The 14,500-nt window shown below is 44.7% G+C and overlaps 1 protein-coding gene across 1 annotated transcript in view; it reads right to left on the bottom strand.

Moving 5' to 3' along the window:
• LOC138969215 (sushi domain-containing protein 2-like) overlaps window positions 1-14,500 on the bottom strand; it is a 31,746-nt gene that overhangs the window by 4,458 nt on the left and 12,788 nt on the right. The window contains exons 6-19 of the mRNA XM_070341958.1: window positions 14,463-14,500; window positions 14,117-14,241; window positions 12,958-13,093; window positions 12,044-12,210; window positions 11,166-11,260; window positions 10,354-10,446; window positions 9,256-9,540; window positions 8,692-8,851; window positions 7,830-7,941; window positions 7,036-7,173; window positions 6,312-6,503; window positions 2,690-2,844; window positions 2,365-2,518; window positions 1,770-2,036 (exon numbers count right to left, since the gene is read on the bottom strand). The exon at window positions 14,463-14,500 is cut by the window's right edge and continues 203 nt beyond it. Coding sequence (XP_070198059.1) covers window positions 1,770-2,036; window positions 2,365-2,518; window positions 2,690-2,844; window positions 6,312-6,503; window positions 7,036-7,173; window positions 7,830-7,941; window positions 8,692-8,851; window positions 9,256-9,540; window positions 10,354-10,446; window positions 11,166-11,260; window positions 12,044-12,210; window positions 12,958-13,093; window positions 14,117-14,241; window positions 14,463-14,500 — 2,117 coding nt within the window. The remainder of the gene's footprint in view (window positions 1-1,769; window positions 2,037-2,364; window positions 2,519-2,689; window positions 2,845-6,311; window positions 6,504-7,035; window positions 7,174-7,829; window positions 7,942-8,691; window positions 8,852-9,255; window positions 9,541-10,353; window positions 10,447-11,165; window positions 11,261-12,043; window positions 12,211-12,957; window positions 13,094-14,116; window positions 14,242-14,462) is intronic.

Below are 14,500 nucleotides of genomic sequence, written 5' to 3'. Positions count from 1 at the left end.
AGTACACTTTTCGTATGAGAAAAGAACTCCCCAAGGCACGAAAAAATTACTCCCTCCACGAAATTTTTACTCCCCATTTTTGTTACTTCCAGTAATCTGGAACGCCGACGACGACGACGACGACGACGACGACGACGACGACTTCCAGTAAAAATCTCGTACGCAAAAATGGGATGCGGGCGAAGGGATAATGCTAATAAGTGATCTCGCGCACACGAATGTCGCGCTACCCTCCCTCCACCCCTTCCACCACCAAGACTAACAGGGGACAAGGGAGTAAAAATTTCATACACCTGGCATGAGAAGTTAAATTGCTCGTGTTGGGGTGAAGTAATTTATTCGTTATTTATTCGTCAGGGGAGTAACATTTTTGTACGAAATGTTTACTCGGAACTCACCTGTCTTGGGTAGTAATTTTCTCGTGCAATGGGTGAGTGCTTTTTTCGTAAAGGGAGTAACTTTTTTGTACGAAATGTTTACTCCGGAGTAAAAATCTTGTGGGAGTAATTTTCTCGTGTTACACCGGTCTTGTATGTGTTGCGAACGACTGAATGCTCTTCGGAAAAATGGAGGCAAGCGTGCGGAGACACATTCCTCCCTATAGTGACTGGTCTGTATTGTCACGCGGGAAAGCGTGCCTCGATGTTTCCCAGAGTATTCACTCTTTAACAACCCATAAAAACACGACAGAGTTATTTCCAGACATCGTCTACTGGCGACTGCCACCACTGAGGAACTTAAATATGAAAGTTTCATCTTTTACGACTTATTGACGACGTACACAGATTTATTTGGAGCTCTAAAATTGTCTGACAACTTTGAGAAGCAGGAGTATCAAAAGAAAGACAAAATATCAGAAAAATAAAAAGTGCCAACAGGAGAAAAAATGATTCTTTTCGTTTCTTTACTTTACTACTGCAGGTAAACTATGAATTAAACAAACAAATGAAAGGCAAGGGTGTCATAATGGCTGGCAAGTTGCGATTACAAGGCAAATCCACTTCGGAGACCTTTGTCTTTCAATGTTTTGCAGCATTTCCATTCAGCCATTATCACAATAAACGCACCCAGTGAGCAAAACATTGGCTATCTCCAGAAAATTGTCCCACGGAAGTCACGACACATACTGAAAGAATAGTGAACATTTTGAGATTCATTTACTGTTTCAAGGAACTTCATACAGGGCCAATAAGGAAAACACATTTTCAGTGAAGCAGTTTTTTTATTACACCCCCGGTATAGGGGTGTGTATAGGATTCGGTCCATGTGTTTGTTTGTTTGTTTGTGTTCGCATATAGATCTCAAGAATGAACGGACCGATCGTCACCAAACTTGGTGAACAGGTTCTATACATTCCTGAGACGGTCCTTACAAAAATTGGGACCAGTCAAACACACGGTTAGGGAGTTATTGGTGTGTATAGGATTCGGTCGATGTGTTTGTTTGTTTGTTTGTGTTCGCATATAGATCTCAAGAATGAACGGACCGATCGTCACCAAACTTGGTGAACAGGTTCTATACATTCCTGAGACGGTCCTTACAAAAATTGGGACCAGTCAAACACACGGTTAGGGAGTTATTGGTGGATTAAAATTATACAAGGACTTATAGAGGGACATCTTAATGGTCAAAGGGAAATAACCATTCTCACTCAGTCACTGCCACCAACTGAGAAGGTTATTTCCCTTTGACGGGGGTGTTTTTCCTACCTCGGAGGAATTTCTTGTTATTTTTTGTATCTAACCACACACACTAAAAAGCCCATATACTTTTTCTCTGTGATCGTCGCAAACTTTCAAATGCCTCCTGCGCGCGCCTGGTGTCGATGGCCACGGTTCTGTTTCCGGTGACGTAATAGTCATGCGCACAAGGGTTGCTGTAGTCTTGAACAGCCTGGCCACACTCAGCTGCGACCAGGCCATCGGAAGGTCGGTTTTCGGGGTTGAGAAAGTCGCTGAGTCTACCCGTGTGAGGTCTTCTCGTGTCAGCCGGGTGGTTGAACTGGAAGAGAGACTGGTCCTCGCCCTTGACTGCCCCTGAACGTGACACCGGATAGAGAGGTGATTATAGGGTGGGGACTGAGGAGGTAGAACGGTGAAGGCGTAGAATAATATTAGTGGGTTGGGTATAAATGTGTGTGTGTGTGTGTGTGTGCTTGTGTGGTGTGTGTGTGTGTGTGCGTGCGTGCGTGCGTGTGTGTGTTCTAGTCTGTGTATGTTTGTGTGGGTGTGTGTGTGTGTGTGTGTGTGTGTGTGTGTGTGCGTGCGTGTGTGCGAGCGTGCATGCGCGCGTGCGTGCTTTCGCGCGCGTGTGCGTGTGTGTACGCGCGCGTTATTATATGTATGCGCGTGTGTGTGTACTCACATTTGAGGGCAAAGTCCTGGTACTTGAGCTCCTCCGTAGCATCCTTAGAGGGGAAGTAGTGGCCGTCAGGGCCCATGTACTCGTTCACCCGTCTCTCGTCCCACGACCCCAGCAACCCCTTGGAGGCTGGCTCCTGGTTCGGGTTCCGCTCGTCCTGACACAGATCAACGCCGCTCAAGTTCATGTCCTTCAACACTATTATATCATTTACTCTAACTTCAGGGAAAAAACAAACTTTCTCCTCAAATTTTGCAGCAAAATAATTGAGTAATAAAATTACAACGGAGAACAAAATCGATTACTAGCACACAAGCCAAGTTCCTACCTTGTCATACGGAGGGAGGACAACCACAACGTGTAACAGCCCATGCCGTTCCGCCACTTGCACCCCCGCCCCACTGGTCAACAGCACAGTGAAGTTACTGTGTTCCCGGTCGTCTTGGGAGTCAGCGTGCATCATGTTGTTGACGATGGAAAAGCCTGCAAATGGAGCAGTTCTCGAATCACTAAAAACTATGACATGCGAAAGCCAGTAAACATCAAGGGGAAATGAGAAGAATGGAATGGAAAAATTACAGCACAACAGTCCGCTTGAAATATCCATGTTGTCTGAAATGTCTATATAGGACTGGGTGGCCGAGTGGTAACGCACTTGCGCTCGGAAGCGAGAGGTTGCGTGTTCAGGCCTGGGTCAGGCCGCAATTTTCTCCCCCCTTTCCTAACCTAGGTGGTGGGTTCAAGTGCTAGTCTTTCGGATGAGACGAAAAACCGAGGTCCCTTCGTGTACACTACATTGGGGTGTGCACGTTAAAGATCCCACGATTGACAAAAGGGTCTTTCCTGGCAAAATTGTATAGGCATAGATAAAAATGTCCATCAAATACCCGTGGGACTTGGAATAAAGTAAAAAAAATTCCATCTCACACGGCATTAAGTCTCAGGAAACATGAATACACGCATGCAGGAAAAAAAAATATGGGTAGCGCCGTATGTATGGCAGCTCGCTTTCCCCGGGGAGAAAGCAGCCCGAATTTCCATGAGGGTAACCTCACTGGACTGTAAATCTTATCCAATCCAATCCAATCCAATGCTTATACATGTGGAAAGAAATAGGCAGACACAGGCGCACAGACAGAAAGACACCACGAACAAAGTCCAGTACGAAAAACGACCTAGTATCTAACCAAACCAGACAACATCTTGCTTTCCTTTTTTCATCAGAAATATCTTAGTTTGTTAGGAGAATAAATGGGACAGAAAGTTTGCCGTCTGCCTTTCAAGGGTCATAAATAAGCCGGAAGACAAGCCCATGAAGAGGAGGAGGGATGAGTGTGGCAGAATGATGTAGACACAACCATATTTGTCGGTGATGCGTAGACACTCGGTTCTCACCTCACCCTGAAGGTCAGTGTCTTCCGTCTTCGGTAGGCCTTCGTGGGTGTGATTTTGGACTTTTCCTTGTCCTAGACAAGTTTCCTCACACGGTTATCGGCCCTCATCTGGCCGGGTTTGACTTCCGAGTGTCCTTCTCCTAGGAAAGCTGCCTATCAGGGCTGACGAGTCTTTCCAACCCGGCGCTTGTGAAAGCAGCAAAACATGGGGCATCTTCATCCGCTAAAACAGCCGTTGGGAGCTCCTCGTCCGCCTGTTTTACCGTTGGGATGTGAGACTAAGGGTCCTATTCCGCCTTCACAGCCGTTGGGAGTACACTCTCCTCGTCCGCCTGGTCAGCCGTTGGGACGTAGAGTCTTTGTAGGTAACCCATACCTGGGGGTTTGGTTCATGGGCGCCAGGGCGTGTCCACGCACCGGTGGGCCTGCATGCCGCATGTTCGGGGCCAAACCTCCTCCGCGCCCTTGCAATTCTGCCTGGGGACATAAGGCCTCCAGTTACCACCCAACACCTCGTGGAGGGTTGCTTTAAAGCTTGCATAGGACTTGTTGTGGAGAGGCTTACTGGCAGGGAGAGACTTACGCAAGGCTGCTCTCTTTTTCGCCGGTGCTGCAAGCAGCTTGGCTAGCCGGCGGTGAAGGCTGAAAGCGAGATATGACAAGCACATGTATGTACGCCAACACGCTGCGGGCGCATCACACAACCATTCGTTGGGCGTGTGGCAGAATGAACCACAGTGGCCATTGGACTACCCCTGAGCATGCAAGATTTCAAAACCTTGTGTTAATGAATAGTAACAAAGGGAACAAACAGAAGCTTTAAAACCTCTGCCTTCTTCTGTTGTTTAGCCGTGACTATGCACAGTGGCTTCACATATATAACCGTAGGGCCTACTTTGCTTTCAGGACTAATGTTTGTTTGTTTGCTTAACGCCCAGTCCACCACGAAGGGTGATATCAGGGCGGTGCTGTTTTGACATTTAACGTGCGCCACACACAAGACAGAAGTCGCAGCACAGGCTTCATGTCTCACCCAGTCACATTATTCTGACACCGGACCAACCAGTCCTAGCACTAACCCCATAATGCCAAACGCCAGGCGGAGCAGCCACTAGATTGCCAATTTTAAAGTCTTAGGTATGACCCGGCCGAACCCACGACCTCCCGCTCACTGGGCGGACGCCTTACCACTAGGCCACCGTGTTGCGGTCAGGACTAATGTAAGAAAAACAAGTCGCGTGAAGCGATATAAAAACATTTAGTCAATCTGTAGGCATCAAACTAAAAGATCAACACCAAAAACCAGTCATCGCCGAGACTAAATCAGATAGTCTCGGCTAAACTTCCCCGAAGACCGAGACGGGTCACACTCGTCTCCGCAAAGCATGCGAACATTATACTCGACCTATTTTTTAAAATTCTGGGCGCGTTTTTCAAGTAAACATAACATATCTATATATTTTTGAATTCAGGACAAAACGAGAAATACAATGCATTGATTGTTTAATCTGTAAGTGAAAACTCGTTTTTAATGACAACTTTAATGAGCAAAATAATTAAATAATTGTTAAGCGTCTGAGCTGAAATGCAATACCAAAGTCCGGCCTGAGTTAGACATTGCTTGACCAAAATTTCAATCAATTTGGTTAAAAAATGAGGGCGTGACAGTGCTGCCTCAACAATCACAAAAAGCCGGATATAACGTCATCAAAGACACATAAAAAAAAAAAGAGAAAAACATCTGGGGATATCGTACCCAGGAACTCTCATGTCAAGTTTCATGAAGATCGGTCCAGTAGTTTTGTCTGAATCGCTCTACACACACACACACACACACACACACACACACACACACACACACACACACACACACACACACACACACACACTCACACGCACACACACACACACACATACACACACCACGACCTTCGTCAGTCTCGATTCCCCGTTAAAACATTTAGTCAAAACTTGACCAAATGTAACAAGAGGCGAAGCCTTCAAGGCTCACGTAAGAAATCGACAAACAGTAACACAAACTCAATCACTCCGTCACACATACACACACACACACACACACACACACACACACACACACACACACACACACACACACACACACACACACACACACACACACACACACACACACACAGTAAGCATAGGTGAAACTGTGCAAGAAAGCGAGACCCTGGATCTGCCAAGTAGTCTCGGCCCGCTCACAATAACAATGACCGAGACTTTCAGTAATTCCTTTGCGTGACGTCTAACCCTCTTACGTCATAATGTGACGTCTTCAAATAGTTTCTATCACACACGTCGAACACTTTTGACCGAGACTGACGTAATCCATAGACTCGGAAATGTTAAAGTTTCTATCACAGACATACACACGCACGCACGCACATACGCACATACGCACATACGCACATACGCACGCACGCACAGACAGACAAAGTTACGATCGCATAGGCTACACTTACGTGAGCCAAAAACGGGTTCATTTTTAAGCTCTAATACAATGTGTGCATTCGCTCTATACCAGTTGCGACTCACTTCTGAAGTCTTGCCACATGTTCAGCTCAGTGTCAAAGAAGAAATGCCTGTCAAAGATTTTGACATCGAGGCGACGAGGGTGAAGGTCACCGGCTGGGGCGATGGAGAAGGTCACAGTGTCAGAGTTCGTGTCGCCCTTCACAACGAGGGAAGAGATGCGCGTTGGTGATAGGTAGCCATCTTTATGGATAACTGAAGACAACACCAACACCAAACCGTCACATCTGAAGAACCGACGCTGTCTTTGCGTTCATAAAAGCAATATTTATGAAGCAAAGGGCTAGAGACAAACTTCACCACTGAATTAAACATGTGAAAATAGCACTTGTTTGTTGTCCCTACAACAGTCGAGAGAGAGAGAGAGAGAGAGAGAGAGAGAGAGAGAGAGAGAGAGAGAGAGAGAGAGAGAGAGAGAGAGAGAGAGCGAGAGCGAGAGAGAGCGAGGTAGGGAGAGGGGGTGAGCGTGAGAGGGAGAGAGAGATAGGGAGAGATAGAGAGAGAGGTGGAAGAGGAGAACAGACAAATGAACTGAAAACAAACATAAGATAGAACCTCAGAAGCTTTTAGCTAAGTGTGTGGCCAGGGCCAGTCGACTGGAGTAGTAGAAGTAGTAGTAGTAGTAGTAGTAGTAGTAGTAGTAGTAGTAGTAGTAGTAGTAGTAGTAGTAGTAGTTGTAGTAGTAGTAGTAGTAGTAGAAGTTGTAGTAGTAATTCATTAGCTGTACCTGTACTTGATTGGCGTTCCATGAAGCGCGCTTGCACCATGACATATTTGGAATTGACCAACCAGAAATCGCCAGCTCCTCCGAAGTGATATGATTCGTCGTCAAACGTCGTCACGTGGGGGTCGCCGTATATAATGGCTGCAACGACAGTCACGATAACATTTATATCACACAGACGAAAAAAAACAAAAACCCAGAGTGCTGGCGTAAAATGAACCCGAAAGAGCCAAAGCAAATCTAAGATCAACTGAGTGAAGTTTCGTTCAAAGTTCTATAGACCAGTGTAGATGAGAAATGAAATCGCATGGCATGGTATCCGATGAAAAAGACAAAAATGTGAGACGTTTACAAGATGTCAACCGTGCATGCACATCTCAGAAGATGATATGAACTAATGTAGCAAGTCCTTCGTAACCAACCCTCTGACACAAACTGTCAAAGGTCAATGGCATAGAACTGGGTAAAACGACATGCTTGTGACATTCTTTTCTGACAACACCACCTAGCGACTGTTGATGCCCGGCATCAGTAACTGGAGAGATGAGCACACGCGGAAGTGAATGGAATTTGTGTATATGACTCTTTTACATATTTGTCTTACATCTTAACAGTGAGAGTTTTGTATGCAGAGAGGTGTTTAGCCGAGAACAACGTTATTACTTAATACGTATATTTAAATATAATGCTAATGGTGTAGTGTTTCGTTTGTCTTTATGTTACATGCAACACTACTGCAATTTCTCAAAGTGAGATAATAAAGTAAATTTGATTTGATTTGATTTGAACAGTCTTACCTGACCCGGGCGGATCGTACGTCCTGCAGTCCTTGGTAGGGCGGTTGTCGGTGTAGAGCTGACAGTACTCGTTGTCCGTCCACCGACAGCACTGGTAGTACGGGATCAGGTCCTGGTGTGCAAAGAAACAATGCACAGCCAATTGAATCAACAGTGTGGTGCTCAATTATCGGATTTATTTTGCATTATTGTTCTCCCACACTTTATTTGAAGGATCGAATCTGGTGTCCAGCACGAGCACTTAGAAGGACGAATGGCGTAAACTGTCAAAATGCTATAACATTTCAGAAACGGGGTGTAAATCTTACGTTTGAGTAAAGTATATCTCTTTTTTTTCAAACATTGTCAAATTCACAACTAAGGCATTGCAAATTACACACTTCGTGTCACTTGGATCCCCGACTCCTGCCCGTCATTTAGCCTAGATCTGCAGTCTTGAAACATGTTCGAATTTTCTATTGCATACACTAGTACAAAGAAAGTGCTGACATGTAATCGTCGCAGACCAATCAAACATATAAGTCACCAGTAACAGCCAGCTAAATCTGACTCCTTTTCACTGTGGTCATGCAAGTTTCAAGTGAGCTTACTTAAAGAGTGGGTTGGAATCCACGTGTCAACTTTATGTGCAGACCTGGGGACGGTATCCATGTCCCATACCCTTGTCACCACAGTGGCGCGTAAAAGACCTCGGTCATTCCACCATAATTGCAGATGGATAATACCACCTAAATACGCATACACGTGTGTATCTCATCTAAAGTCGGGGTAAAACCCCGGAACATGCCCCTAATGGCTTTTCCGTGAAGGCGTACAACTTGAATCCCCCTCCCTCCTCCCACAGATCGAAGCCGTCTATTACCTTGAGCCAGTGAGACATAGTGGGTACTGTGCCCGCTGTCTGGTAGGGGGAGGCCCCCCAAGCATGGGCACGGCTGGAGGTGGAACCTTCGTACGAGTCCCCCGAGTACATCAGGTTGTTGTCGTTGTCATAGCAGCAGTGGCTTCCTGTCGCGCTGGTTCTGTAGAAAAAAATAGGACAAGGAGCCAAACACTTATATTTTACACATGTCTCTCATAGATGTTATAAACCCACAGGGGATGGGGGGATACATTTATCGAATTGTAACTGTTTCGAGCCCCCAAAGTACACAAAGATGGTGTCATAAAAACGTAACTATCTTAAGTCTATCCATAACATAAACTTGGCCAAAAACCTATTGCGACAAATTTCGCACTCAAATTAAAGTACATGTATTGTTTCCAGTGTCATTTCATTCCAACTTTATATGGCAGTTAAGGCTGTTCACTTGACTATCTGGATCACCTATCGGGTTAAACATTTCTTTTAATGCTTTAATTTGAGTAAGAAATTTGTCGCAATAATTTTTTGGCGAAGTTTAGATTCGTGGTCTATCAGACTCACGTGGGCTGAACGGAGCGAACGCAGTGCTTGGCTCCCCGGTTGAAGGCGCACTTGGAGCCCTTCCTGAACATGCTGCAGTCCGTGTCTGCCTGCCAGCGCCCCCAGTCGGCCAGAGCCTGCTGCAGACTGCAGGGGCAGGAAGGCAACTCCATCATCCAGTGCTTGTGCTGGCGTTCCTCGGCGGCCCACTGCTCGCACTTGTAGCGCGGCCAGTCGTACCCGTTGTAGTCGCTGTTGACACGGTGCACGTACCACCCGAGAGGCAGCGGCCCCTTGGCGATGTATCTGTAGCGACATACAGTATATTATGACCCGCCGTTTGATACTAACTGTACTTAAGTAGAGTTGTTGGGACAGAATGTATGCGTTTACATTATGAAACGGCTAGTCATAATATACCCCCCAAAAAGTCATCATATAGCAAAGTTGACGTCTACTACAAGTGGCTAAATCACTCTAGTATTAAACGGCGCGTCATAGTACATTGTTTTAAACAGTGTTTTATTTCTGTTTACATATTCGTGAAGATTTCATTTATAAGCGTGAAAACAACAAAAAGCCTACGGCTTATAGTGGTGTTTTCAAATAAGTTACAATTAGAAAACAATAAGAAAGACAGTCAGATTAGTACATAATACGCAAAAACAGTCAATCAGGTTCACAGAAAAATAGGTTTCGTGCGTAACCTTAAGGCAGTGGTATTATGGCAATGTACTTGTATCTACATCATTATGCATGTAACCCAAGAGAGGGTACTAAAATGTTGGCTGGGAGAACGATCGAATACTCGTTAAGGAAACTAAACAAAGATGACGTCATTTTTCTTGTCTCAGACTAAAGGTAAAGCTGAAACATTGTTCTATCCTGCAGGTAACGATCCCAGGGGCACGAATAAATATTCCAACACGAGAGATTGAGACGAGAAAAATGACTTGGTATTCGGTAGTTCTCCCCTCAACCTCTATTATGGTGCTTTGATCGTAAAAATGTTGAGTTTAAGTGACCGCAAAACCTTTTTATTTCTCAAAAATTCTTAGATCCATCGAGCTCAGCCTTGGCCCAAGAAAAAGAATGAGGAGGCACTATTGATGTACTCACTGTCGCTCTGTGGCCAGCTCCAGATGTTCTCGAGACAGACGTACCTCCACCACGCCCAGGTCGATGCCGTCACAATTCTCCTGACACGTGTACCTGTTGCCAAAGTAGGACGCACGTGCTACACTCGTAAACAGTATAACGCGTAACGTGCATGCCCAAAACCTAGACACACGCACATAAGCATATTTGATATCACACACACACACACACACACACACACACACACACACACACATACACACACACACACACACACACACAGAATGCAAAACTTCTGCTCTTTGCAAAAAGTAGGAAAATAAGTGTCATACGTATAACTTATCTTTTTTGTGATTGCCTCTTTGTGATTGCCTGTTATCGTTCCCGACTCGTGCATAGACGCCTTTTTTTTTCATGGGTTGTGAGAGAGTGAATACGTACTTTTGTTTTTATTGAGTCAAACTTGTAACACGTGCACCTTGTCCACTTGTTTCACACACAGCCCTCACTAGTGACTGGCCTATAATGATGTCACGTGGGGAAGTTTGAATCAATCAAAGCAAGAGAATTCACGCTTTCATAACCGATACAAACCCGACAGAGTTAATTCCGAATACAGTGGCACCCCCCTTTTAATACCCTCAAAACTTAGAGAAAATTAGGTCTTAAAAGAGGGGGGGGCTTAAAATAGAGGTAACTTTACAGAGGCTATGATCAGAACTTCAAAAAAGGTATTATCTTTAAAAGGATGAAGTTTTTAAATTCGGGGGTCTTAAAAGGGGGGTTCCACTGTATTGTCTATTCCCCGTGCACACTTGGTCAATCAGACGTACCTGTACTGGCTGTAGTCTTCTCGCTGTGGATCGAAGCGAAAGGTTCCCGTGTTTTGAATCTCTTCTGCCAGCGTGACCAACTCCTGCCACTGCACCTGCACACACACACGCAAAAAACACGAGTGTACGTGGGAGTTTCAGCCCACGAACGCAGAAGAAGAAGAAGAAGAAGCACACACACACGCAAATGTTCTTCTTTTTTAACATACCTTGGGGGTTCTTTGTCAGCTTTGAATTTGCTGCATTTCACGTCATGCACCAAACACCCAACGTGAATGCCACGTTGCGTTTTTCTGACTTTTTGTTGTGTTACCAACGTTGGAAAAACAAACACCATCATTTACGTGGAGTACCTTGTGATACTAAAAGCGCGTAACAATAGTAATTAAAGAGGTACAGAAACGTACAACATGTCATCAAGGAGGTATGATAAAGTACAAACTTTCTACGTTGAAAATGTAAATCAAGCTTGAAAATAATGTTTCTATAGTTTGTTCCCTTGGACAATATGACAGGAGTCATGTCCTTTACCTTTCTGGACAAGAGGTACACAACTTCCTAATATTTCAAGCATGGCGGAAGAAGTACATTATCACAAGATTCACATGTTTTCACAAGTTTTATAGAGGTTTAAACCCCGTGGGGCTTAGAAACCATAAAAACTAAATTAAATAAAAACTACTGAACATGAATGCAGACAATATCATCAAACACTATTATAATTATCATTTCCAGGATACAAACATCTAAAAGAAATGTCAACCAAATACAAAGACAACACCAATTAAGAATCAAGAAAACAATTTTTTTTAAAACAACATTGATGCAATATCCATATAAATTATCTTAAATTAGCGGGAAATACCCAGATGGCTGACCTGATTAGCCGTCTCCTTGTATTGCACGAGCACAATGTCCACAGTGGCTGCACTGTCCTGGGTCAGCTGCGTGGCGTTCCAGGTCAGACGCAGCTCCTTTGGGTTGATCTGGAACCATGGCTGCATCGTCATGTCCTCGCTCCACTGGCCCAGGTGGTTGGGAGGAACTGCAATGACCATGCCAGTGCTACGGTAAGCGGAATGTTGCAAGAATCAAAATTCACATCCGAAAATCCGGATTTTTACCTTTTTATTATTTATGTATTTATTGATTTATTCATCCATTTATTTATTTACTGATTGATTTATTTATGTATTGATTTATTGATTTCTTGATTATTTACTTTTGTAATAGTGTGTTTCCCTTGATTCTGATCCAGATGAGTTTTCAGATGTTGGAAGACGAAAAAGTCGGATGAAAACTTTGGAGATGTTTTGCATTTTCTTGCATGAAGTAGCCCCAAATTTGGTCAAAAATCACTGAAATGCTCTGCCCTCCCTGAATCTACGGCTTTCCCCCCTCTTATTTCATTTTTTCTCCACTTTTCATACCTGAAGTTGTTTGTCAGAGGGCCCTGGCTGTTACTACTTTAATTCCCTAACATACATGACGCACTTTAGTTAAGATCTTTAAGTTTAGAAAGAACAACGTTGTAATATATCTCCCAAGAGAACCATTGATGATCACCTCACGATCACCCTCCTGAAAGAGTCTTGCAACTTTATAAAGATAAGTCTTGACAGAGAGTGAGGCTGATACTGAGTAGGCTACCTCTCTCTCTCTCTCTCTCTCTCACTTAAACCGAACTCATGCACAAGTCATGACTTCACAAGATTTACCAGCAATGGCAGTGAATGCCATAATCATCTTCCTCCCGGAGAGACGACCAAGGGAGAACAAGAGGCGTACTTACTGACGATGATGAAGGTGTACATCTTCCAGTCGCTGCCATCAGAGGACACTTCCAGTCTGACGTGTCCACGACTGGTCAGTCTTGGCACCGGACACCAGCCCACCATCCCCGCCGTCGTCTTGCCCTCAGTGACCGCCTGTTCCCAAGAAAAAGGCACAACACTCGTGAGGCGATGATGTCCGTGTCACAGAGAGGTTGAGGGGGAGGGAGGGAGGGAGGGAGGTACAGAGAGAGAGAGAGAGAGATAGAGAGAGATAGAGAGAGAGAGATAGAGAGAGATAGAGAGAGAGTGAGAAAGTGAGAGAGAGAATGAGAGAGAGAGAGAATGAGAGAGAGAGAGAGAGAGAGAGAGAGAGAGAGAGAGAGAGAGAGAGAGAGAGAGAGAAGAGTGAGAGAGAGAGAGAGAGAGAGAGAGAGAGAGAGAGAGAGAGACAGACAGAAAGGGGACCTGAGAGAGAGAATGGCGGCACACACACACACACACACGCACGCACGCACACACACACACATACACACACACACACGAACGCACACACACATACACACGCACGCACACACACACACACACACACACACACACACACACACACACACACACACACACACACACACACACACATTAGATGCTGCACAAAATGCAGCCTTGCAATGTTGAATTTTGGTATGTTTCGAAGTGGAAGGATGCTCTTATTCTCTGTAAAAACACACACAAAAACCATGCTCAGATCTGTGGCGCTGAACATGCGCGTGTACGCAAGAAGGTCGGCACGGCCTTTTACGTTCGTGTCGATAAGCTGTATCTATCTTTAAAGAATCTTAAAGAGAACAAAAGACGCAAAGACATGCACAGACGAATTGTTCAGCCGTTACCGCCTTACGTTGTACTGTCCAAGCAGGAACACCACTATAAGCTTCTAACTTGTTGCTGTTACCTGTGTATTTTGTATACATGTCATGATTGTAACTTTTGTTAAATAAACTTATGTTTAAACCAAAGACATGCATCTGTCGATCTCCGAAATGGTATCAGGTTCATTGGTCAAAAGCCCTCGACTCTAACTGAGTATTGCCTTTTCCTTAGTTCCGAGTCACACGCGCGGAAAGAAGTTGTTCATTGGATGCGTTGGTGTTTAGATGCGTGCGTGTGAGTGCGAGTTACCTGTTGGTCAAAGCGACAGTAGACAGGTGTGTAGGGAGCCTGACAGGGTCCGGTGACTTTAATGATCTGTCCTCCCAGCATTTCTACCTGTGGGGGGAACACCTCCACTGTGTCCAGGTAACCCACTGCAAGCAAGAAGGACAGAAAAAAGTGTCAAGCAAATAACACAGACATGTATACATTGTATTCAAATACAAAAGAAATATCAAAATGAGATCGGGTTTACACTCATTATCATTTTCATGTTACTGTTGTTGCATTGCATTTAGTGGAAATATTCACGAAAAAACCCGTAATGATTATCATTTATCTGTTTTGGAGAATTCCAGGTGTAAACAACACTTACTTCTGTTGTCACGCGGCAGGCAGCCCCCTCTGACTATA

The sequence above is a fragment of the Littorina saxatilis genome, linkage group LG6 (assembly GCF_037325665.1).
Source record: "Littorina saxatilis isolate snail1 linkage group LG6, US_GU_Lsax_2.0, whole genome shotgun sequence".
NCBI classification, from domain to species: Eukaryota; Metazoa; Mollusca; class Gastropoda; order Littorinimorpha; family Littorinidae; genus Littorina; species Littorina saxatilis.
Note: the sequence above shows the minus strand (reverse complement) of the source record. Positions and strands in the feature narration are given on the sequence as shown.